The sequence below is a fragment of the Pleurodeles waltl genome, chromosome 8 (genome assembly GCF_031143425.1).
Source record: "Pleurodeles waltl isolate 20211129_DDA chromosome 8, aPleWal1.hap1.20221129, whole genome shotgun sequence".
Classification (NCBI taxonomy): domain Eukaryota; kingdom Metazoa; phylum Chordata; class Amphibia; order Caudata; family Salamandridae; genus Pleurodeles; species Pleurodeles waltl.
In genome coordinates, this window is record NC_090447.1 from 1,141,791,897 (window position 1) to 1,141,815,695 (window position 23,799).

General features: G+C 45.7%; 1 protein-coding gene across 1 annotated transcript in view; it reads right to left on the bottom strand.

Moving 5' to 3' along the window:
• The window catches only part of SETDB2 (SET domain bifurcated histone lysine methyltransferase 2), a 1,110,478-nt gene that overhangs the window by 112,111 nt on the left and 974,568 nt on the right, over positions 1 to 23,799 (bottom strand). Inside the window, exon 32 of the mRNA XM_069203525.1 lies at positions 13,228 to 13,274. Coding sequence (XP_069059626.1) covers positions 13,228 to 13,274 — 47 coding nt within the window. The remainder of the gene's footprint in view (positions 1 to 13,227; positions 13,275 to 23,799) is intronic.

The window sequence follows — 23,799 nt, forward strand, 5'->3', positions numbered from 1 at the left end:
CCAGGTAAAATGATATTACCTGGGCGGACTCAACCTCTTTGTTAAAAGAACTACAGAGGGAGTGCTGAAATTAAATCTTGCTGGATAATACAAGGGGTCCAGATAAGGGTAGTGAAAGATAAAATTACCTTACAAATCACCTGTTTAGTTAATAAGTTTTAATGTAGGTGTTCGTAGCTAAGAGTAAAAACAGTGATAGGGACTCCTTTGAGTATGATGACTCAAGGGGTCTAAAAAGCGGGGACCAACATGTTTCTCCCCACACTAAGAGCCAAAAAGGTCTGGGGCATTAATCAGGGTCAAGGATCCCTAAAGGTGGGTAGCAGAAATGTATGCTCGTTGGGAAAGATAAGTGCTCTAAGAAAATAGGCCTACCTGGAAAATTTGAGAGGGTATGGCCTAAAAAAAGAAATAAGAAAATAAGAAAATAAGAAAACAAGTAAACGGTTGTGAAATATCTGTGCCCTTCACTCCAAACCACAGCACACTGATGGTGTCAGAAACATGCCATGGAAAAACACACATACACATGCAAGAGTTTTGAGGTCTTTAGGCAAGGAAAGCCTATTAAAACGGTCTTACCCTGCAAAAAAAAGATGGATTGCCTTTGGTCTGGGAACTAATGGAGGGGGGTTGCCCCTTGTAGTCACACTCCATGGGGTAGACAATGATTAAAAATATGGCTAAGGAGGTCGAGCTACCACTTGCTAGCAGGCTGGTAATTAAGAGGTGGTTGATAATGCGGAAAAAGGTTACTGAGTGATCACTATATCCATCTGTTGAAGGAGAATCACTACGTAACACACTTGTAATAAAAACTCATGAAGGAGAAAGAACATAATTACTAGACACACAAACATGAGACAAGAAGCGATGGAGAATCAAAGGGGGCCCAGTGGGGGAGTTGTTTGACTTACTACTCCAAAGGCAGCAACATGCTCGTGCACCTATGTGATCCGTGTCCCAGCCGCTTGTATACTAGGGCCTGGATGTGGCAGGGTTTTAAGTGGACGGGCTGATTGATGTAAATTATGCTCACGTGTGCCTCAGCTGAAGCGTCGATGCTGCAGAACTTCCGGCGTGCCCGGCCACCAGGGACGCGAGCGCCCGGCTGCCGGGCGGGCCAGAAGTAAGTGAGTAGTTTAGAGATGCCGTGCGTCTACCTGGGCCCCCCGAGTGCTGGGAAATGTAGTCCCTGCTATCGGAGGTACGCATGTCGGACGGTTGCCGTAGCAACCGGGAGCCCGAGCGAGGGCTCTGAATGACAGCTGCTCCGATCGGAGCAGTTAGAAGCAATGGACCCGACCCCGATTCGCAGAGGGGGCCAAGAACACCTGTATACCTGGGGAAAAAGGGGGGTGGACAAAAGAGGGGGGAAAGGGAAAACACATGAAAAAACGAACCCGGCGGGGGGAGAAAAAACAAGGGGGGGTAACTGAGATCTATTATATTTGTGGGACAAATGCTTTTATCGTCTTCCTAGAGGATGGTATGGGACATGTTATTTGGGAATAGTCTTTACGAAGATCTATCAGTTGGATGACTTGAGTAAGATTCCTCAATCAATGAAATTTCAAACGAGACATAAGCGAGAATCAATTTCTAGCATTGTGGGTGACATTTTCGGGGCTATAATCCCTTCAGTGGGAATAGTCTTGAACTCGATTAAGATTCAGAAGTTGTCTACAATAGTGGACAACATGTTCACAAGATATTCCGGAGCTATCAATCTTTTGGATACAGAACTAGGTGCTACAAGAGCTATGGCACTTCAGAATCGTCTTGATTCTGGAGTTTGTAAATTACTAGGTTCTAATCATTGTTGTTCTTACATACCTGATAATTCAGGTAAAGTCAAAGTGTTGATCAATGATGTAACCAATACTAATAGGGAGGCTTTAAAAGAACTAACTGAAACTATGGTTTGGGAGAAAAAGGGATCAAAGCTGTGGGAAACTGGTTTAGCAATCTGGGAAGGAATATTATTCTGACAGTAGCAAAATGGGTATCAATAATTGTATTCTGTATAATTAGTATTTGGGGAACATATAAAGTGATAAAATGTTTTAGGAAAAGAAAATTAGAAAGGAACAAAATAATTTTTTTAATACAAATGAGTGAATTTTATAGAGCAAATAAAAGGAGGAAAAAGAATAAGACAAAAGTTAAAGAGACAAAATTTTGAAAATAATGACAATAAATGAATTTATTGTGGATTGATGTGATGACATAAATGGTCATCAGAGGAGGGATTGTGAGAGTGTAAACTTTTCTAATATGTTTATTAATGATTTTATACTAAAACATGTGATGTATTAACAAGAAGGAGTGAATAATGTTTAAACAAAAAGCTAGCGATGCTGATCTTTCTGTCTTAAATGAAGCAAAATCTCAACTAATGCTGTGGTTATTTTCCATAATTCAGAGCATACATAAAAGTGTTTTCAAAACTTCTGTAGATGTGTCCACAGCTACCCCTAGTGGGTTGCTGCATTATGTCTTACTGGGTCATGTTTTAACCGAGCATGGTTTAAGTTGAAATGTCTTATTGTTTGAGAATGTTACTAATATCTGGTCTTTCCTCGAGGATGGAAGTAGAATGGCAACAGTAAAAGTTTCTTCCTGAGAAGCAGTGACTAAACGGAGATGAGACAATGGAGCCTCAGACGAGTCGGAAAAGGAAGAGATTTGTGGTGAGGAAAATGTTTCATCTAATGTTGAATTGTCGTATTTTAGGATATCAATTTAGTTGTTGATTGGCTAGAGAATAAACGCCACAAGGACTGACTAATCATAAACTTTTTAGAATTTAGTATAACAAGTCAGGAAGTAGAAGAAAGGGGGTGAGTAGTGTTGGTGTCGTTAGGAGAAAAGGAGATTAGAAGCTTGCAGAGAGCGATCGGTGACAAACAGATTGAGATTTGTGAGAAGATATATCCAGCCTTTATTGATCCTATATGTTTAGAATTTGTGTTTAGGAGTTATACTTGTGACGTACAAGTTACTTACCTTTGGTAACGAAATATCTGGTAGAGACATATTCTAGTTGCAGACTCCTTACCTTAGAATTTCCCCCACGCATCAAACTGGATCCGGAGATTTTTCTTCGAGCAATACCCTTGTGCATCGGTATGTGGCGTCGGTCGACTCCGCAGGCGTCGTGGTCGCCGTGATGACGTCGGGAGTAGTACATAGACGCGGCCCTCACGCAGTGACGTCAGTTTCTTTTAACGACTTTCCACGCCAGAGCGCAGAGCCGCTAAGAACACTGAGATTGGTGCGCCAGAGCTAAGGACCTGAAAGGGGGGAATCCCTGTCCCTACAAATCAGTTCGCAAGCAGGGAGGATGGGTGGGCGGTAAGGAATCTGCAACTAGAATATGTCTCTACCAGATATTTTGTTACCGAAGGTAAGTAACTTGTACATCTGATACAGACTTCTAGTTGCAGGTTCCTTACCTTAGAATAGATACCCAAGCAATGCCATCCTTGGTGGTGGGCTGCGAACTAAGATCATACTAAAAAGTCTTGCAGGACCGAACGACCAAAGTAGCCGTCCCGATGGACCTGACTGTCCAGTCAGTAATGCTTAGCAAATGTGTGCAGGGATGCCCAGGTAGCTGCCTGACAGATGTCCAGGACAGGAACTCCGCATGCTAACGCAGTGGATGCAGCAGTTGCTTTGGTTGAATGAGCCTGCAAGCCGTCAGGAGGTTGTTTTTTTGCCAAAGCGTAGCACATTTTGATGCAAAGAAGCACCCATAGAGATGGTACGCTTTTGCACCGCCTTCCCTTTCTTCATACCCACATAGCCAATAAAGAGTTGATCGTCCACCCGGAAGTCTTTAGTACGATTGAGGTAGAACGCCAATGCTCTTTTTGGGTCCAGACGGTGGAGTCTCTCCTCCTCATGGGAAGGATGTGGGGGTGCGTAGAAGGTAGGCAAAGTGATGGACTGGCCTACATGAAATGGTGTAACCACCTTACGAAGGAAGGAAGCCCTTGTGCGTAACACCACTTTGTCAGGGTGCACAGACAAGTGTGGAGGCTTTGAAGAATGGGCCTGAAGCTCACTCACCCTTTGAGCAGAGGTGACAGTGATGAGAAAGACAGTTTTGAATGTGAGGAGCCGCAAGGGACAATTATGCATTGGCTCAAAGGGGGTACACATCAAGTAAGTAAGTACAAAATTAAGATCCCATTGAGGCATGATGAAGGGAGTGGGAGGAAATAAGTGGGTGAGCCCCTTCAAGAACCTACTCACAAGAGGAGATTTAAAGAGTGAGGGCTGATCAGGAAGCCTAAGAAAGCCGGAAATGGCAGACCGATACCCTTTAAGGGTGCCCAATGCAGAGCCCTGCTGGGCTAAAGAAAGAATGAACAGAAGAACCTCTGAAAGAGGGTCAACAGATTTGTTGGTGCACCATGCCACAAATGTATTCCAACGACAGGCGTATACAGTTTTAGTTGATGGACACCTGGCTGCCAAGGTAACAGTACAGACTTCAGGTGGAAGGGCAAATGCCGTCAACTGTTGCCGCTCAATCTCCACGCATGAAGGCGGAGGTTGGACAGGTTCGGGTGGAGGACCGTCCCCTGCTGCTGCAACAGAAGATCCGCCCGAAGAGGCAGTCTGAATGGAGGTCGATGGACATGTTCAATAGCTCTGGATACCACACTCTTCGAGCCCAGTCCGGAGCCACCAAGATAACTTGGGCCCGGTCGTACTTGATTTTCTTGAGAACTCTGGGCAGAAGAGGGATAGGCGGGAAGGCGTAAAGGAGGCCGGAGTTCCACTCGAGACGAAAAGCGTCTCCGAGCGAGTGCTGCCTTGGAAACTCCAACGCGCAAAATAGCTGACATTGCGCGTTCTCTGCGGAGGCGAACAGATCTAACAAAGGCTCTCCCCACTTGAGAAAGAGACCTTGCGCCACCTCCGGATGGAGACACCATTCATGATCGACAGTGCGTCAGCGGCTGAGTTCGCCTGCTCTGGCATTGAGAGAACCCGCCAGATGTTGAACCATCAGGGTAATCCCCTGATGTTCCAGCCATGTCCAGAGGCGTAGTGCCTCCTTACAAAGGGTCCAGGACCCTACCCCGCCTTGTTTGTTGGAGTACCACATGGCGGTAGTGTTGTCCGTGAACACCTGCACCACTTTCCCTTTGAGACACGGCAGGAATGCTTTCAACGCAAGTCTGATTGCCCGGAGCTCCAGCATATTTAGGTGGAGTCCCGGCTCCGCCGGAGACCAGAGGCCTCTGATCTCCGCCTCTACCATGTGGCCACCCCCACCTAGAAGTGACGCATCTGTCACTGTAGAGAGATCTGGGGGGGAACGGAGAGGGATCTGCCATTGACCCAATCAGGATTCGAATGCCACCACTGCAGGTCTTTTGCAGTCCCCTCCGAGATCGGGACCATGTCGGAGAGATTTCCCTGATGCTGCGCCCACTGGAACTTCAAGTCCCACTGCAGAGCCTGCATATGCCACCTGGTATGTGTTACTAGCAGGATGCAGGAGGCCAAGAGGCCCAGCAGCCTCAGAGTCTGTCTCATCGAAACCCAATACCAAGGCTGAAAGATCAGAATCATAGCCTGAATGTCTTGGACTCGCATTTTGGGAGGATAAGCCCGGAAGAGCACTGTGTCCAGAACAGCTCCGATGAAAGGAAGCGTCTGAGAGGGAGCCAGGTGTGACTTCGGCACATTGATAGTGAACCCCAGATGGTGCAGGAGGTTCGCCGTAGTCTGAAGGTGGGAGACAATTGTCAGGGGCGAAGGCGCATTCAACAGCCAGTCGTCGATGTAGGGGGAAGAGTTATTCCCCTAATCTGCGCAGATGAGCTGCAACCACCGCCATCACTTTCGTGAACACCCGAGGGGCACTGGTAAGGCCGTAAGAGAGCACGGTAAACTCAAAGTGCTCGTGACCTACCACGAATCGTAGGTAACGTCTGTGGGCAGGCAGGATGGGGATGTGGAAATAAGCGTCCTGCAAGTCCAACGCTACCATCCAGTCTCCTGGGTCCAAGGCAGACAGAACCTGAGCCAGGGTGAGCATTTTGAACTTCTTCTTCTTGAGGAAGTAGTTCAGGTCCCGAAGATCTAGGATAGGACGCAAGCCTTTTTCCTTCTTTGGTATCAGAAAGTAGCAGGAATAACAACCACAACCTACTTCTGGCACAGGGACCTTTTCTACAGCTCCCTTGGCCAAGAGAGCAGCAACATCCTGGAGGAGAAGCACCAAATGATCCTCCGGAAAATGATGGAAGGATGGTGGCATGTGTGGTGGTGCAGATTTGAAAGGGAGGGAGTAGCCCTTCCGAATTATCTGCAAAACGTACCCGTCCGTGGTGATATGTTCCCAGTGGAGCAGGTGATAGTGGATCCTGCCACCAACTGGGCGGGGTGAGGGGCCGGACTAGGAAGGTTTGGAGGCTGCAGCGGGGGCAGAGGTGGACTGGACAGACCTCTGGTTCCCTGTCCCACAGCCACGTGGGATTCCGTGTCCACGGCCACGCATAGGCTGTCCAGCGTGCATGGCACAGTGGCTGGGTTGAGGACGCGACAGGGCGCCCCTTCTGTGGCCACGAAAGGGACGAAAAGCGGACGGAGGAAAGGCCAACGGACCGAGCTGTGGCCTGGGAATCCTTGAATCTCTCCAAGGCCGAGTCCACTTTGTCTCCGAAGAGACAGGTGCCATAAAAGGGCATGTCCATGAGTGACTGTTGGACATTCCCCGAGAAGCCAGAAGTACGTAACCAGGCATGGCGCCGTAAGGCCACTGTCGTCGCAACCGATCTGCCCAGAGAGTCTGTCGTATCCAGCCCACAACGGATAGTGAACTTTGCTGCGTCTCTCCCATCTTTCACTGTCTGGGAGACAATAGCACGGGCCTCCTCGGGATCTGTGGCAGGACTTGCACAACTGTATCCCACAGTGAGTGGGAATAACAGCCCAAAAGACATGCGGTGTTCAAAGACCGCAGTACAAGGCTGGAGGAAGAAAACAACTTCTTATCAAATTGTTCCAGCCTTTTGGATTCCCGATCCGGGGGTGAGGAAGGGAACTCGCCAGAAGAAGAGGATGCCTGGATTACAAGACTCTCAGGTGTAGGATGTTGGGACAGGAACTTTGGGTCGTCCGGCGCAGGCCGATGGCGGCGAGCGATAATCCTGTTCACAGGAGCCCCTGTGTTGGGTTTGGACCATGTAGCCAAAATGACATCAGTGAGGGCCTCATTAAATGGGAGAAGGGGTTCTGATGTAGAAGCCCCAGGCTGAAGCAACTCCATCAGGAGATTAGACCTGACTTCAACAGTAGGTATCTCAAGGCCAAGGACCTCAGCTGCGCTACTAACCACCATACTGTAGGTAGCTCCCTCCGCCGTAGGCACGGTAGGAGTAGACAGCATGACAGCGTCAGGAGAAGTATCCAGACCACTGGCTTCACCCAAGTCCTGTGCCCAGTCCTTAGTAGGGTCTTCCTAGTATTCATAAGGGTCCAGGGACCCCTCCAATTCTTCCCCATATTCGTACCCATAGGATAATGGGTCTGAATCTGACCTCGGGTGAATAGGGCCCACCGAAGCCGATGGTGGTGTCGGTCGACGCCGCTCCGACTCCGAGTCGTTGGGTATGAGAATTGGGTCGACGTCGATAGTGGGCACTACCGACGTCAGTAGTGTCGATAATCGACCTGGTGCCGGGGAAGGTCTCGATTGTGCGAACTGCGTTGGTGCGGATCCGTGCACGGATCCGGAGGTGACCTCAATGGCTGGGGCCGAAGCCGCGGCGTGGAACCCGAAGGCTCCTCAGCTGAACCCCTTGGGCCCGAAGGCGCCGTATCGGGGTCGGCACACCGAAAGATGAGGTGCATTGCCTCGTAAAACTCTAAGTTGGGCGGGGGGTGCTCCGGCTCTGGGAAACTCGGGGAAGTGCAGAGTCCACCCAGACGTTGGCTCCGAGGACGGAGGCCTAGTGCGTGGACGCTCGTCCCGCGTCGCGTCGGCCGATCGACAGGGTGAAGTCGGAGAGCCATGGGACTTCTTCGACTTCTCCTTCTTACCTTGACCCGAGGACTTCGAAGAAGACGAGTGGTGATGGCTCCGTGACTGATCGAGAGACCTTCCTCTCGAGCAAGACCGGGACCTACGCGGAGTCAAGTGCCGGGGCGACATCAGCTTTAGGGATCGCTCCCTCAAAGCCTTCGGATGCATTGCCCGACACTTGGAGCACAACTTCTGGTCGTGGTCGCGCTCGAGGCACCACAGGCAAACACGATGAGGATCCATCACCGACATCATCCGATGGCAGTCCTCACAAGGTTTGAACCTGGTCTTCGGGGACATCCTCGACGCACCAAGTGTGGCACTAAAAACATTCAACAAAATAGTCAAATTCGGCCAAAAAATAGCCTAGGGTAGCTCTCTACGGATCAGCGCGTGGCGTGGAAAGAAAAGAACTGATGTCACTGCGCGAGGGAGGCGTCTATGTACTACTCACGACATCATCACGGCGACCACGATGCCTATGACGCCTACGGAGTCGACCGACGCCACCTACCGACGCGCAAGGGTATTGCTCGAAGAAAAATCTCCGGATCCAGTCTGACGCCTGGGGGAAATTATAAGGTAAGGAATCTGCAACTAGAAGTCTCTGTCAGATATTAGCATTGTTAATATAGGGAAATAAATTCATGATACTTCTTAATAAACTGGTGTGGTCATTGAGTATAGTTGATATTAATTGTTTATTGTTGATGATTACCCCACTCATTGATGACATCCCCTCAAACCTATGTCACTTTGATCCATCATCCTCTAGTTCAGAATCCACTACTTAGAGTAAATAATAGCTAGGATTCCGAGGCGCTGCAACGGGTGTGAGTTGGCACTGTTGCTTGCCTGAACTCTTAATCAGCCAACTGTAGAGGAAGGGAAACGTGGATGCTCCCCTCCTTAGATGAGCAGCTACCACTACTAGCCAATTTGTGAGGACCCTTGGAGCGGTGGTAACTTCAAATGGAAGCAATCTGAATTGGTATTTATGACCACTTGCTACAAATTGGAGATAATGCAGGTAGGCAGGATGGATAAGGAGGTGAAATTAAGCATCCTTCATGTCTAGCTATTTCCCTGTTTGCTGCTTCTCTTTCTTGATACACTTTGCCTACACTGTCCTTTATCTGTCAGTGCTTTAAAGCTGTCTCTAGCCTGTCTCAAGTTTCACTTTTATTATACTTATGAAGGCCCAGATTGAAGCATTCTTCTTCCAAAGATCTGCTTGAGTATTGCGCTTATCTCAACACAGAAAAACTAAAGCCGAACGGGGTCTCATAGTAGTGTGCAACTTTCTCTCTGAGAAATGTGATCACTAGCTAAAATATCTTTCTATTGTGTAATGTAAACCATCATTAAAAGAAACTCTGCCACACATTCAAATTTTATAAACTAGAAAGTTTGTCTCTTTCAAATAGGGCACTCTTGGTAGGGGAAGTTCCACTATGCATCCAACTTGTGTGACCCTTTTCAGGTCTATTCTGTTTTGTCACTCGAGCATTCCAAAATGGTGCCAAATAGGCCTTACGTTTAAACCTTTAAGCTTGATCAGGGAACCCCAAATTTGCATAATGTTCCTTGTACACAAATTTGTTTTGTCTTTCTTTTTTTCCTTTAAAATGATAGGTTGTCATTTTCAGGAAGATTTTTCAGGCTCAAAGCTGCTACTGATCTAGAGACGCATTTACAGTTTTCTTCAAACAATGGACCGTCTTACCAAACTCTGAAAAATCGTTCTGTGTTTTATGTAATAATTTTGTGGGGGAGGGGTCTGTGTTTGAAGTATTTCTCCAGGAAACTCTCTTTTAATGTTTCATCTCTTGAGATTATTAGATGTATTAGCTTTAAAACTGGACAGACTTGAATCATGCTGCTTGGTATTACTTTGCTAAAATAACTATTGGAGGGATCTTTCATACTCACCAATAAGTTAAATGATGTAGTTAGCTTCCAGCAGAGGTGGTACCACTAAACTTGTCTGGTGAGGTTTATCCTTTATTGTGGAGACCTGCGGTTTTCCTGTGGCTATGTGACCATCTGAATGGATGTGGAACCAGCCAAAGCCAAGGGGCCCCTCCGTCTGTTAGGTGCACTCTTTAATTTCAATATTGGTACTCCTCATGAACAGGTCTGAGGGTCCTACTTATTCACTAATCATCTCGCTCAGCCATGTTCACAGAGGAATGGGTGCTCAGATAACTCCTTTTACTGTTTTCCCTTTACAGAGCTGATGTTGCTGCCCTGCTATTAATGTATCTCTACCCAGCTAGGCGAATAAGGCAGCACTGCACCTTTCTGTGTCATTCCTGGCTCTTCATTGTGTGCTGGAAATGCTTTACTCAAAGGCACAGTGTTGCTGTTGGGATACCTTTAGTCAATGGGCATGAGCAATGGCTACCTGCGCTGGCAGTTGAGACAACTTACAAGCGAGGCTCAATCAAGAATCCCAGTCCTCAATGAAGCATTGATGTCTAGAGAATGGATCCATGCAGGAACTTGAGTTCCTGTTGCCTTTGTTGTTCCTCAGCCTCTATGAAAGGATATTGGCCACCAACCAGTCTCAATTCTTAGTTCATGCTTTAGGGGCTAAAGTGAATATTAGCAGCACCACATTCTGAGCCTTCTGGTTGGGACTTCCTGACCAAGAACACCAATCAAGTGTTACTAGAAGCGATTCAGAGACCTGGAGTACAGAGATGTGGTTATTCCCAATCAGACCTGGCATCCTGACCTGTTCTCCTCCCTCCTTGTATTCTTAGTGTAGCAATACTGTTTCATTCATTGATGTACGTCCAATGATGCACAGAACTCGAGGACATTGCATCCTTAAAGGACCTCCAGCTTGCCACTCTCTGATTTGTAAATGTGGGATCAGACACGATGTTGACAACCCCGAAAAGTACACTCAGCTTTTCTCACGGTTACGATGAGTGGGTGGGGGTACCACCCCTCCTGGGTAAATGGCTTCATGATTGTGGGGGTGATCTATTATTTTCTAGCTAAGACATTTTGTGGAATGGGTAGATCACTCTGAAAATGGGATTGTGTATTTACCACTGTGATGATTCCTGTAGTGGTTGTTTTCTCAACTACCATGGCCCACTGCACCTTGCAGGATGACTGCTGATAGCTCCCTGGTTCTACTTGAAAATGCTAAAACTCTTTTTGCTCTGGTGCAAATCCCCCCTCCTCAATCTTAGCTTACAGGTCACCCACAGTACACCATCAATTGTCCTGCACCTCACAGGGGTCTCTGGCTCCTGAGAAAACCAATCAATACTGGTAACCTATTTATTGCTCCTGAAGCCTGAGTTCCAGCACCGGAATATCTCATTGACCAGTCATTGCCATCTTGTTGGGCCTCCTACATGGCCTTTCACCTGCAACTATAATGGGGTGAAGGTTCATCAACAGCTTATTTTCAAGCAAGTGCAGGCTGCAAGATCCTTGCACTGACACCCTATTATGTTTTTTCGCTTCCCCCACCTTATGCACTGTCAGTCTGGATGTGGTGAACCGCTATAGTGCAGATTCAGCTGCTTTAATGGGTGGTACGAACCGAGCAAGGTAATTAAGGGACTGCTGCTATTGTGCGCTTTTGCAAATTTTTTAAGCTGTTTTTATAAACAGCTATACATAAAATGTACCAAGAATACTAAGTACGATGATGCTGATGATGAAATATTTCAAAGCATATAATAGATTATTCGAATCATTTAGGCCCTGTAGGGTATTCAGCAGGCAGCTGGTGTGGCGAAAGCGCTGCCTCATCTACAACATTTTCAGTTCCCTGCTGCAAGCAATTTTCGCCACAAAGTGGTACTGCCAATATAGTGGAAGCTTTTGTGGCAATAATATAAATGAGGCTGGGCCACCATACAATGGGGATATAGCTGGCCCGCCATAACCCCAACGCCCAGAGATTGTTCTCCCTGTACGTTGTGACAATTATTCGTTTTTCCTGTTTCTGACTGCAATGGTGATTGTAAAGACGGAAAATCAGCATTGAAAAGCCTACCATAGTTGTGCAGGCCTTCAGAAAATGAAACTCTGGTGATCTTGTTGTAACACACCTGCCTGCTAAGGGTCTCCAAAGGTGGAGCCAGCCGAGGCTTTGCCTTTGAAACACCTACAATGCACCCCTTCATGAAATAAGGTGGGGACACAGGAGGTAGGTGGAGTGGGGCATCCATGATTTACAACAGATGTCCTGTTACTATCAACCTCTAAAGGAAGCCCTTAGATACCTTGGAGGCCTATCATTCACATCCTGGTCACTTACTACTCTCTCTTGTTAATCAAAAACAATCACTTGACGAGTCTTCCAATACACCTGCTGTGAAAAGTGTAAACAGCTGTGCTCACTGGCCTCTTGTTGAGCTAATGGGTACATCCCGCTCCCCACCTGATGAAACTCAGGGTTTCAATCAGAAAATAGATTGATCCATCCCCCAGCTGGCACATCTGGCATCACCTCCCCTGGAAATGATAAAATCACATTCAGGAGGAGGAGTTAAAAAGTGGTGTTTCCCTTCTTTGGGCACCACCTTAAACTTAATAGTGATGGGACTTATAACTCCTTTCAAACAGCAACACTAAATTGATGTCTCCTGTAATGTAACACCCCAGACGTGACATGGCCAACTACATGCTAGGCCCATGTACTAGAGTGTAAATTAAAGAAACAGCCCTCGTGAGGTAGGGGAACTTTTATACATGCACTGATGTACGGTCATCAGGCACGTTTGGGTTCCCAAAAAAAAGTTTAAATGCTGAGGTCAGAATGTACAAAAGGCACAAACAGTGAATCTTCTTAGCAAACGCTATGTACAGATCCAGGAAAGGGTGGACAGGGTGGAAGGCCAGCACAGAGGGAAGGTGGGTATAGTTTTTTATTAAAGTTGATAAAATAAGGTGAAGGGAAAATCGAACACAGACCTCAAATGCCAACTCTTCATTCTACAGTGCACAATAAGACCGCCGGACAGTTAACTTGCTCTTGAAGTTGTCAATTAATGCAAGAATACTGGGGAACACTTTAGGAGAAAAGGCATGAACAGAAATAATCTAAATGATGGGATGATGACGAGATTTGTTTTTTAAACGTGAAATCAAAAGTTGGCTTTTATGATTCAAGTTAAGCCATTATTTTGATATAGTCTTACCATGGAAGGCACAGCACTGCATTCTCCAAAGCTTTTTTTCATGGGTCCTGCAGAAAAAAAATGTTTTTTAAATATTTAAAAAATAAAAACACACGCGCAAATACTGTAGCTAAACAGGTGCATCTTCATGGTTAATGGTTTGAGTTAGCAGGGTGATTTAATGGGGAACTTTAGAGGAACTAACATTTATTTTAATTAAAAAATCAGTTTTTAAGTGACTTCAATTGGATTATTATATTAATAATTTTCTTCATACTAGTGAGGACGGCAATGCACACTGCAACTGGGAGAGTTGCATCCGCCACACTTCACAATAAGTCTGATACTATACACCTCCACTATTCATGACAGTTAGAAAATGTGGGGGTACTACTACGCTTATAGCAACAGTGCATGGTAAAGCTATTTTAGGAATCATATGGGCTACAGACAAAGAAAAAAAAACATGAACGGAAAAAGCAGATTTCTCTACAATCCACATTAGAGAAGGGATAAATTACCCCCTGCCATACATTATAAGAATACTGCAAGACACGCAGGATTCCATAACCATATAGATGAATGAGGCCAAAGGCCGAGTTCCTTTATAAGGTTACTGAATGCTGATGAGACTTGCAATATCCTTATCAGGTACACCAGGGAGTACTTTATCCCAGGTAATACATGGTGACACATCACCTTCCCAGCAAACCACTTAAAACTTTGGTGCATAGCTCTTTCATGTGAAAGAGTGGGAATGTCTGTCAATACAAAGAATTAAAAAACCTCTACTGCAGAATTAAACAAATTAAAAACCTGTTAAGTATTTGTTGCAAAAAGATATTAGAGACAATTCAATAAAGAAAAAGCTGCACTAGCTCAGAATGAGCAGAAACATGCAGAAAGATTCTAGGTTTTCTCTAAGCAGTGCAACAAATAAACATGTTCTCACTGCTTATCATTCTAAGCTAAAAAATAGAGCAGAAGAAAGAAAAGCAACATGTTGCTTTAAACACCTGCTTCAAATATGCTCTGTGACCTAACCTGCCTTCTACCTCTGTGCTGCATTTGGAAGCAGCTTATAATAGTAGAGTTAATGCGTCTTTTCTTTATAATCAGCAACTGAATGAGTCACAAGTCGCCCATTGTAAAGACATTAGAGATGGGCATTTATACAGGACTTACAGAATCCCATGTATTATATATAGAATTACAGATTGGTAACTGAATTACGGAGGTGCTTTTCACTGAGGGGTTCAGTGACAAACATAAATGAGCAAAGATCAAGTTGTCTACGATGTCACTCATAACTCTAAGGTGAAAAATCTCCGTAATTCACTTTTTAACCATCTATATTTTATGTTAGCTATGACCCAAAAACATCTTTCCCTGCTTTCAACTGCTATGGAGGAGCAGAGAAGTAATGGGAAACCATACATAACAAATCTCTCCCCGTCCCAAATATATTTAAAAAACATAACCTTAACTGCAATCCCTAACCAACCCGACCATCTTCTTTCCTTCCTTCTCCTTCCTGCAGCTGTGCTTTCTGCTTTCATTCAAAGCAGACAAACAAATCTTCCTGAAAGGCCTTTATGACTTCACAACAGTGGATAACCAATTTTGTTATCAACTGTCTCTATGTCATAGCAGGGAGTTATGACATTTAGAAACAGAAATAAACAATAGAGGCCCTGATGAGAGCCATACATAACAATAATGTACAAGATGCTCCAAATAATGCTTAGCTATTACTAGCATCTCAGTTTGAAGACGAAGTCTGTCAAGGCATCTAAAAAGCAACTTGTTGCTACCAAGCTTCTATGTTGCTTATCAGCCTGAGATTAAATTAAAAATGGGAAAGCTATCATATTTAATAAAAGACAAGGGGGCACATTTATCAATATTTCACACAGCGCAGCAAGTCACCTTGTTGCGCTGCGTGAATACACATTAGGGTACCTTCCTCCACAAAAACAATTCTGTGAGTCATTTTCCTCTTTCTATGTGTGCTGCAGATTGGGCACGGCTGATGGTCACGCTCCTTCTTGGGGTGCCCCGATGGGGAGGGAGAAACTCCAGGTCAGACTCCCTGGTGAGATGGTGATTGGAGCTTACTGGCTGGAATAATGAAATCACCAGCAGGGGTGTTGGTGCATTCTAGCACATCTGAGTGGTGACCCACTGGATGGCATCGAAGATTGGAGGGGACTATGCTTGCCTGATGCAAGCGCAGTGTTCACAGGGCACCATTCTCTAGCCAATGCACCTACTCTAGGCAATGCCCCGCTGCTGCAGTGGCATCCAGAGCACACTTTTATGTCTTACAAACTTTGCCCTGGTGCTTCCATAATCATGGGCAAAAAGGACAAATCTTAACCTGAGCTGCAGTTTGACTTGCAGAAAACCTACAGGAGCCGTGATGACGGCACAACAATGGTGGAAGGGTCGCATGGTGCAGGGCAGCCAGAGGTATTCAGGGACTTGCATTTCATATTTACAAAGATGCAACACAGGCTCACCAAAATTAATGGGAAGATTGATAGATCGAATGTCAGAGTGCCTTGGCAAACAAAATGAATGCCTTGACATACCGAAAAGACGGGTGCCCAAGGTCTAGTATGATCAGGGGACTGCCTCAGCATACCACAAAAAAAGTGAAAAAAAAAGACACTTGAAGTACTGTAGGCCAAGGCAGAAGATCTGAAGGCAAGATCACATTGCGATAACTTACAGATTGTTGGTCTGGCTGAATCTACCAACAATGGCAACATGGAGAAATTTGTGAAGCATCTCTTGATAGACACTATGAGGTGAGACACTTTTTCAGAGCTGTTTATGGTAGAGCATGCTCGCAAGCTGGTACCAGGAGCTCAACGGCATCCAATAATAGCGAGACTACTAAATTACCCAGATCGGGATGCAGCGCTCTGCAGGGCACACAAATTGAAGGTGCTGGAGCACAAACGGTGCATTGATCAAGATCTACCCGAACTTAATACAGCAGGTTCAGGAGACAATTCAACACTGTCAAGGGAAAATTACAGGAGCTCCACACAGACTACAGCATGCTTTGCCTGGTGCGACTGAGGGTGAAGATAGATGGGAAGCCCAAGATCCTCTTAAACCCCAAGCAGCAACAGTAGTTCCTCAAGCAGCAGTTAGTTGTTGAGGGGGGTGTAGGGTCTGAGGCATCACAGGATTTGAACGACCAAGACTAGAGGCCTCTGGGAGATAGCAATTTATATCTTACCCTTGATGGGCTTGGAGGACTTGCCGGGGCAGCGCCGTGCAGACTGCACTGACTGGACACTTGCCATTGCAAATGGGGAATCACCTGGCTGGAACCGAATACATCCTGGTTTGTAATCTCTGTCTGGTGAGCAGCCTGCTTTGGACTTGCATTGACTGCTTCCATTTGGAGGGAAGGACTTTATTAGGCTGCCTTGGTGGCACTCAGGCGGCAGACCAATAGACCTTAGTCTCTCGAGCTTCAGAGACACGGTGAGTGGTGGTGGGTATATCTTTCCTGATAAGACTATCAGTTTATATTACAGCACACCTTATGCATGAGAGCAGCCCCCTGTGGTATAGTGTGATAGGGGGATAGGTAAGGCAACATCTGTCCCCATGTGTGAGCCACAATGTTTGGTTTGGCTTTGGGTGTTGTGGGAAAGGCCGGGAAGGGATCTGGTTCACCTTGCGGTTTGTTGGGGATCACGGTGTGGATGGGGAGGTGTGAAGAGCATGAACAACTACTGTGAGCATGTAGGAGCAAGGCAGGCACATAGAATATACTGCACTATGTTTCATCATCTATGCGATAAGTTGCGTGATGGCGCCTGGTGGACTGCGTGAGGACTCAACTGCAGAGAGAAGCCCATCTTTGTTAAAGTTCCTTACCTGGAATGTCAGGATGTTGAATGATTGCAGGAAGGTGTGCAAGGTGGTGGCTTATTTACAGAGACACTGTATAGATGTTGCTATCCTACAGGAGATGCACCTGGCCACTGTATGAAGGGGGACTGTTACACAGCATGCTTTACTATGCAGGTGAGGGGGGTGTTGTTTTGGGCGTGAAAGGCTCTGGCCTCAAGCTAAAGGAGCTATGTGCTGACCCCAGAGACTCGTATTTGATGGAGCTCCGTTATAAAGATAATTTGGTAGCGCTGCTGGTCAGTGTCTATGGGCCTAATTATGATCAGCCGCAGTTCTACCATGACTTGCATGCCAGACTTGCACAGTATTGAGACTTGCCTCAGATATGTGATGGGGATTTTAATTGTGTTCTGAATCTAGACTGAGACCGGTCTATGGGCCCCCTTGGTGTCCCTCGGCCGCAGCATGCATTCTTAAAGAAAACTCTGAGCAGTGTGGGCTGTTGGACATTTGGTGTCACAGATCCCTCAACGCCGCGGGATTCATGCACTACTCTACAATCTACGGTACTCACATGCACATTGATTACTGGCTCTTGACCAGAAGCTTGGCATTGGGAAGCTTCACAAGTCTACATCTGGGAGATCATGATCTCTGGTGCGTTGAGACCTCAGGGGCAGGTTGACAAGGTTGGAATCCAAGATAGCTGCTCTGGAGCATGGGTGAGAATGGCAAGACAGGTGAAAAGAGTGTCCTTGAGGCGATTAATGCTAAACCGGAGGAATATCATGAGGTTGCACATAGTGAAATAAATTGCCACAAGGGTTCCCCATAAACAAAAAATATTGGAGTTGGACAGGGTCAACAACTGTAGCACCAGAAACAGTGAAATCGTACATATGGGTAAATACGTGACTGCAAGGGTTTACGGAGAGGGTGAGCGAGCCAGTGCAATGCTTGCCGTGCTCCTTTGGCTGCATCCGGAAGATGAAGCAATTTTAAGTGTCAAAGATGAGTGGGGGGGAGATTACATACACTGGAGAGCAGGTGGCGAGACAATTTCGCGTCATTATGCAGAATCATACACAATACACCTACAGGATGATGAACAGGCTATGGCTATGGCAGACTAGCAATGAAGTGGTTGACTGCAGAGAATAGAGAGCACCTTCTTGCTCGCTATGTCCCATCGAGATAGTGGCAAAGCTCAAAGATATGTCTGACAGGAAAGCACCAGGCACTGATGGCCTAACGGTGACCTTTTACAAGTACCACCAATTGAAACTAGTGCCCCACCTTGTCACATTCTTTGAAGAATTGGTTAAACGGCTGGCTGTATGCCTCCTACAATGCAGGAGGCTCTCATTGTTACCCAACTGAAACCAGGCAAGGCAGTTGACAAATGGGAGTCTTACCGGCCCCTGTTGTTGCTGAACACCGATACTAAAATTTTTGCAAAGGTTCTTGCCAACAGGCTTGCACCCCTACTCAAGGGCATCATCGGACCTGAGCAGGCCAGGTTCATCCCAGGTAGACTGCGGAGATGCAATCTCATACCTTTTTTTGGAACTTATAAGAGTACTATATACTAGGTAGTCAGTGTGGATTAGGGTTAATTGCATAATCACAGATACTGTTGACTTCACGACAGGCACCAGGCAGGGTTGCCCCTTGTCAACTTTGTTGTACGCTCTGGTGGCAGAGTCCTTGGCCTGCGCCTTGTGCGAATACCATGCACGTCAGGGGACTTGTTTCCCCCATTACAACCTGATTATATTGGCATATGCAGATGACATACTTCTGTATGGGCAAAATCTGGAGCATAATCTGGCTCATGTCCTGGCTCCTATCCTTCGTGAGATTGTACTGCTTGGTGGCCATTTGGGTTTACGTATTGATTGGGACAAATCCTTAATATTCCCCATTACAGCAGCTACATCCCCTATGCAGATGGAGTATCCCTTGCAGTGGACTACAGAGCTGGTGCCGTTAAATGGCTATACAGGTCCACACTGATCTGAATGGGCTACTGTTACATAATTATGGCAAAGCTATCAACTGGCTTACAGATTCCTCTGACGTATGGATTAAGCTTCGGCCGGCGCACTGCCATAATGAAGATTGTGGTGCTGCCCCAGTTTATATTCCTATTTATGAATATTCTGATCCTGCTTCTGAGATCCGTGTTCTGCACCCTGCAAACACAGCAGGTGCACCTAGCTTGGGCAGGCAAGCAGCAGCGTGTTAGTTGCGCTAACTCTTCCTTACGGCAAAGGGGGGGCTGAATTCCCTCGATATGGAGGCCTACTATAGGGCAGCACAGTGTATGTTTGCCTAGTATTGGCTGCATAGCCCATGCGACCCTTCCACACTTGTGGCTGGAGAGGGACGCTGCCTCCCTACTTCTTCTTCCTAGGAAGCTACTAGACAGGCCTGTTCAGCATTACAATACTGTTGACTTGATGAACGTACAGCATATTCTTGGAAGAGACTGGCAGAACTTCCCCAGCACCTTATCACAAAACTCTATGTCTGCTCACAGTGCACACGGCAACTAGGAGCTGCTATAGCAAGGCTGGACTGGCAAGAGGAGCACAGGGTGGTCATAACTGACAAGCAATAGTCATATTGCTGTTCAGTTATTAAGACGCTAACCCAGATCAGCCGACATCAGTTGATAGGCTTTAAGTACTTCAAAAGAGTATATTACACCCCTGCCTGCCTGTTCCGCTATGGTTTGTGTGACAGTTCGGGATGTTGCAAATATAGTGCTGAGGAGGCAGCATTTGCCCATATGGCATGGTTCTGCCCCGTAATCCGGCACTACTGGAATGCAATCTTGGGAGAGTTAAGCGAGGTAAGGGGGAGCAGATTGTGCAGACTCTCCTTCTGGCACTATTGGTTTATGATAAGGAGATCCTAAAGACCATCAGGCGGTTGGTTTCGTTGGGACATCTGCTGGTAAAGCGCAGAATAGCTAGCCATGGGCAAAGGGACCACCCCCACAGTAAAGGAGTGGCATGTTGACATATTATAATCCCAGGTCTGATGCATACAATGACCTAATGCCGGTTTGAAACAGGCTGTAAGACATTTGGGGACCGTACCTGGCATATGCAAATGGTGTAGATGGAAATTCAGAGGGGAGGCAATGTGGTAGCGAGTGGTGCGGACCTGGAATGCATGTATTGGAACCTGTAGCATGGCGGGTGTCGTAGTAAAATGGCTGCGAGTGGATGGTGTGAGTGGGATGTCAGGTATATATAAACCTCAAGTTGAGCATGCCTGGATGTGCATCCTAGCCACCTACACTATGACATGAGCTATGGGTAGGAATCGGTGGCAAAACATGTGACGCTTCACTGCAGTCTTTTATTGATTCAATGTAATGAAATCTTGATTGTGCTGTATGTAGACAAGTAATTACATTTTCTACTGTGCTTTTTACGTGCAAGGTTCTGAACAAACTGTCATTGAATTGTGTATGGTTGTCTAAAAAACGAAAATGAAGTGTTAAAATAAATCTTGCCAAGCTTTTAGCATCTAGCACTGTCTGCAGAATCCCCACACTGCTAACATCCAAAGCTGCACAGACACTTTTTAGGGTCGAGCCTGCCAGTGCATGCGCTAGCGCATGTGTCTCGTATGCGAGACGCTGTAGTGTTCAGTAAAGGGCTTGGAGCCCGCTTGTCGCTCACCATTTGTTGGTTTGCGTGGCACTCTTCTTTACAGCCTCGTAATTCATCAAGGCATGCCTGGTATCATTTCCGTTCCTGTGCATGGAGCAGGGAGCAGGGATCAAGTGCTAATTGATTTCAACTTAATTAGTGCCCGTCTGCTCCTCCCGACGTGATCGAGGTACTATTTTGTTCTAACTTCCAGTGCCCCACAAAAATAAGGCTTGTAACTGGCAAAAACGTGGCCAGCAGGGCAACCAAAATTGGAAAGTTTTATTTTTTAAAGCTAACTTTATTTTATTTTGTAAAGTCATCTTTTCTTAGTTTCCACCCATTTTTTATTTTTATTTTTCTCGTGGGCGTTGTTGTCCAAAGATTAACGTGTTAGAAATAAGCGAGACCTATTGCATTACAAATGCTTGTTTTTCTTATTTGCATACCAAATTTGCAGGTATATCTAGGGGCATAACTGAATGTATTCGGCAAGTACTGACGTTTAAATATGGGAGAGAAGCAAAAAAGGTCCAGGTGCTCACTCAGAGGACCCACCTAGATACCAAGAAGTCAAACTCACCAGTATGTCACAAGGTATCTGCCTCCCTTCTCTCAAAAGGTAAAGTCGCTGGGGCAGTAAACTACAGAGTAATACGTTCATCATCAAATTCTCGAGCCAGGATCAAAGAAAAAAAAAAATGTGAGTAAAGTTGGCAGTAGGCATGATTTAGGCACTGGTTTGTAGGAACTTACCTCCTGCTTCAGAATATGCAGTTTATTCCCATGAGTAAATACACTTTGGATTTAGGGGGGAACCCGTCTTATGAACTAACAGCGTACATTCAGATGTGTTGTTAGAAGGCATCATCTCTGCTTTGGTAAAACTATTATTCTGCTATTTTTCGTTATTCGGTGCTTGGAAGAGATCAGTAGTTGTGCCAGCAGAATTTTATTTATTCATCTAATTTTTCTATTTCGAGCTGTGGTTGTCTTTTTTTATTTGAATCTTAGTTCTGGTTAGTGGAAGAGGTAATTTATTATTGCTTTGTACCCCTGGGTATTGAGTTGTCAATGTTTGTGGCTATCAGGTTTGTTATTGAAGGCGCGCGTGGTTTCCGTACAGTTAGCTGTATTCACTTTAAGCATTAAGGGCCTGATTCTAACTATGGAGGACGGTGTTAAACCGTCCCAAAAGTGGCGGATATACCACCTACCGTATTACGAGTTCCATAGGATATAATGGACTCGTAATACGGTAGGTGGTATATCCGCCACTTTTGGGACGGTTTAACACCGTCCTCCAAAGTTAGAATCAGGCCCTAAGTTTGTTAAGATGATTATTCTGCTTATGTGGTCAGCGAGAATATAGCATTGTCCAACAGTGTCATTGCGTTGACAACACTGGAATTTACAGAGCTGTACATTTCATAAAAGTGTAATTTGCAAACTTCATGTTAAAAAACGAATATAGCGTGGAGGGATAGTGCGTTTTTCACCTCCACATCTCAATTTATTGTCAACACCCACTTGGCAGCTTTTTGGAAGGTGAGAGAACAGAATGTGTTAGGTGAGAACCCATAATGGTTTATGACTTGAGGGGTGAGCCAGTTTTCTGCAATGATGAGAAAGTTGTAGTTGTACTCATGGATGTTGGGAAAGGTGGTAGTGGGCATGTGTGTACTTACAATCGTGAAACAGACATTGGAAGGACGTGATGAGTGCCACTACTTTGGTAGTTTCAATGTGTCGCTATTGGCTTGCAATAAGAATTCTTGATGATGTTCTTTTGTCTGATGTTTCTGTTTTGGAAAGCAGTGCTAATTGTTAAAATTAGGCAATGATGTCGGAAAGAGAACAAACCCTCATTATGAGCCCATCCATAGAGGATTGTGGTCCTATTTCTTCTTATTTTGGGTTCTGCCACCAAACGCTGGTCATCTGACTGTCTTGAGTACTAGGATCTTCGTCTCCTTTAGATCAGTGAACCCTCAGCCGCATCTTTTACTTTTATTTCCAAATTTTTTGTCTACTTTCTGTCTGTGCAATGGTTTAAGTGCCTGTCCTATTTCTAGCTGTTGTATTATCACAACATACACTGTGATTGCTGCTTGGTCCTTCTAAAAGTGATGATGAAGAGGTATGCAAAGGATGAAGTTTAGAATCTAAGAGAAGGTGAATACTGGTACCCTGCTTAATTCCCATCTTTCAATAACTCTTCTAACCCATCAATCTGAATGGAATGTTAGTTCTCAACATTCCACAAGACAGAGCTAGTGAGGAAAGTGAGGGACAAGCAACATAGCAAGTAGGGGAGCACAGGTGGACAAATGTGTTTGAAGGAGCATCAACATATATGAAATTAAAAATAATACATTGCACCTTAGAAGTACTGGTTGGAAAGATACCCTTGGCAGTACAAGCAAAACACTGATTTGCACAGGGCTGTAATGGCACAGACAAGCAGATTTGATGGAGCACAGTAGTCCCCAGTCGCAATCACACTGGTTTAAAACGATGCAATTGTTTCTGTCCATCACTGTTTTGCTGTCTGAGTCTCCTTAGGTTGGAGAGGTATGTCAAGTTGTACGTCCCACATACAATGTGTCACAAGGACTCAAATAGTACTTCAAAAGAGACACCCAACAAGGACAAAGTGCGCACAAGGTTACTTGTGTTCCCATTCAGACAGAATATGACCTAGCAGCTCAGGCTATAATGTTCCATTATTTTTTTATGGGGGTCTCAGACTAATCGGCATGGACTTGGTGACATTTTTAGGTTCAACAAACTGCCCAACAATATTCTATCCTGGCTCCTTTGGTATGGTCTACATTTGCTTCAGCCAAAATAATATTTACTTCATTACTTTATTTATCACTAGGGTGCAAAGGTGCTGGGTGTGACCTTTGGCATGGTCCTACTCAAAAGGACCCCATCCCATGAGGTGACTGGACATGGCCTGTCACTATCTAAAGTGCACTGGGGAAATTTGATCCTGAAGGCTCCAGTCCTTTTTCAGCTCCTTCAATCATAGGGCAGTGGC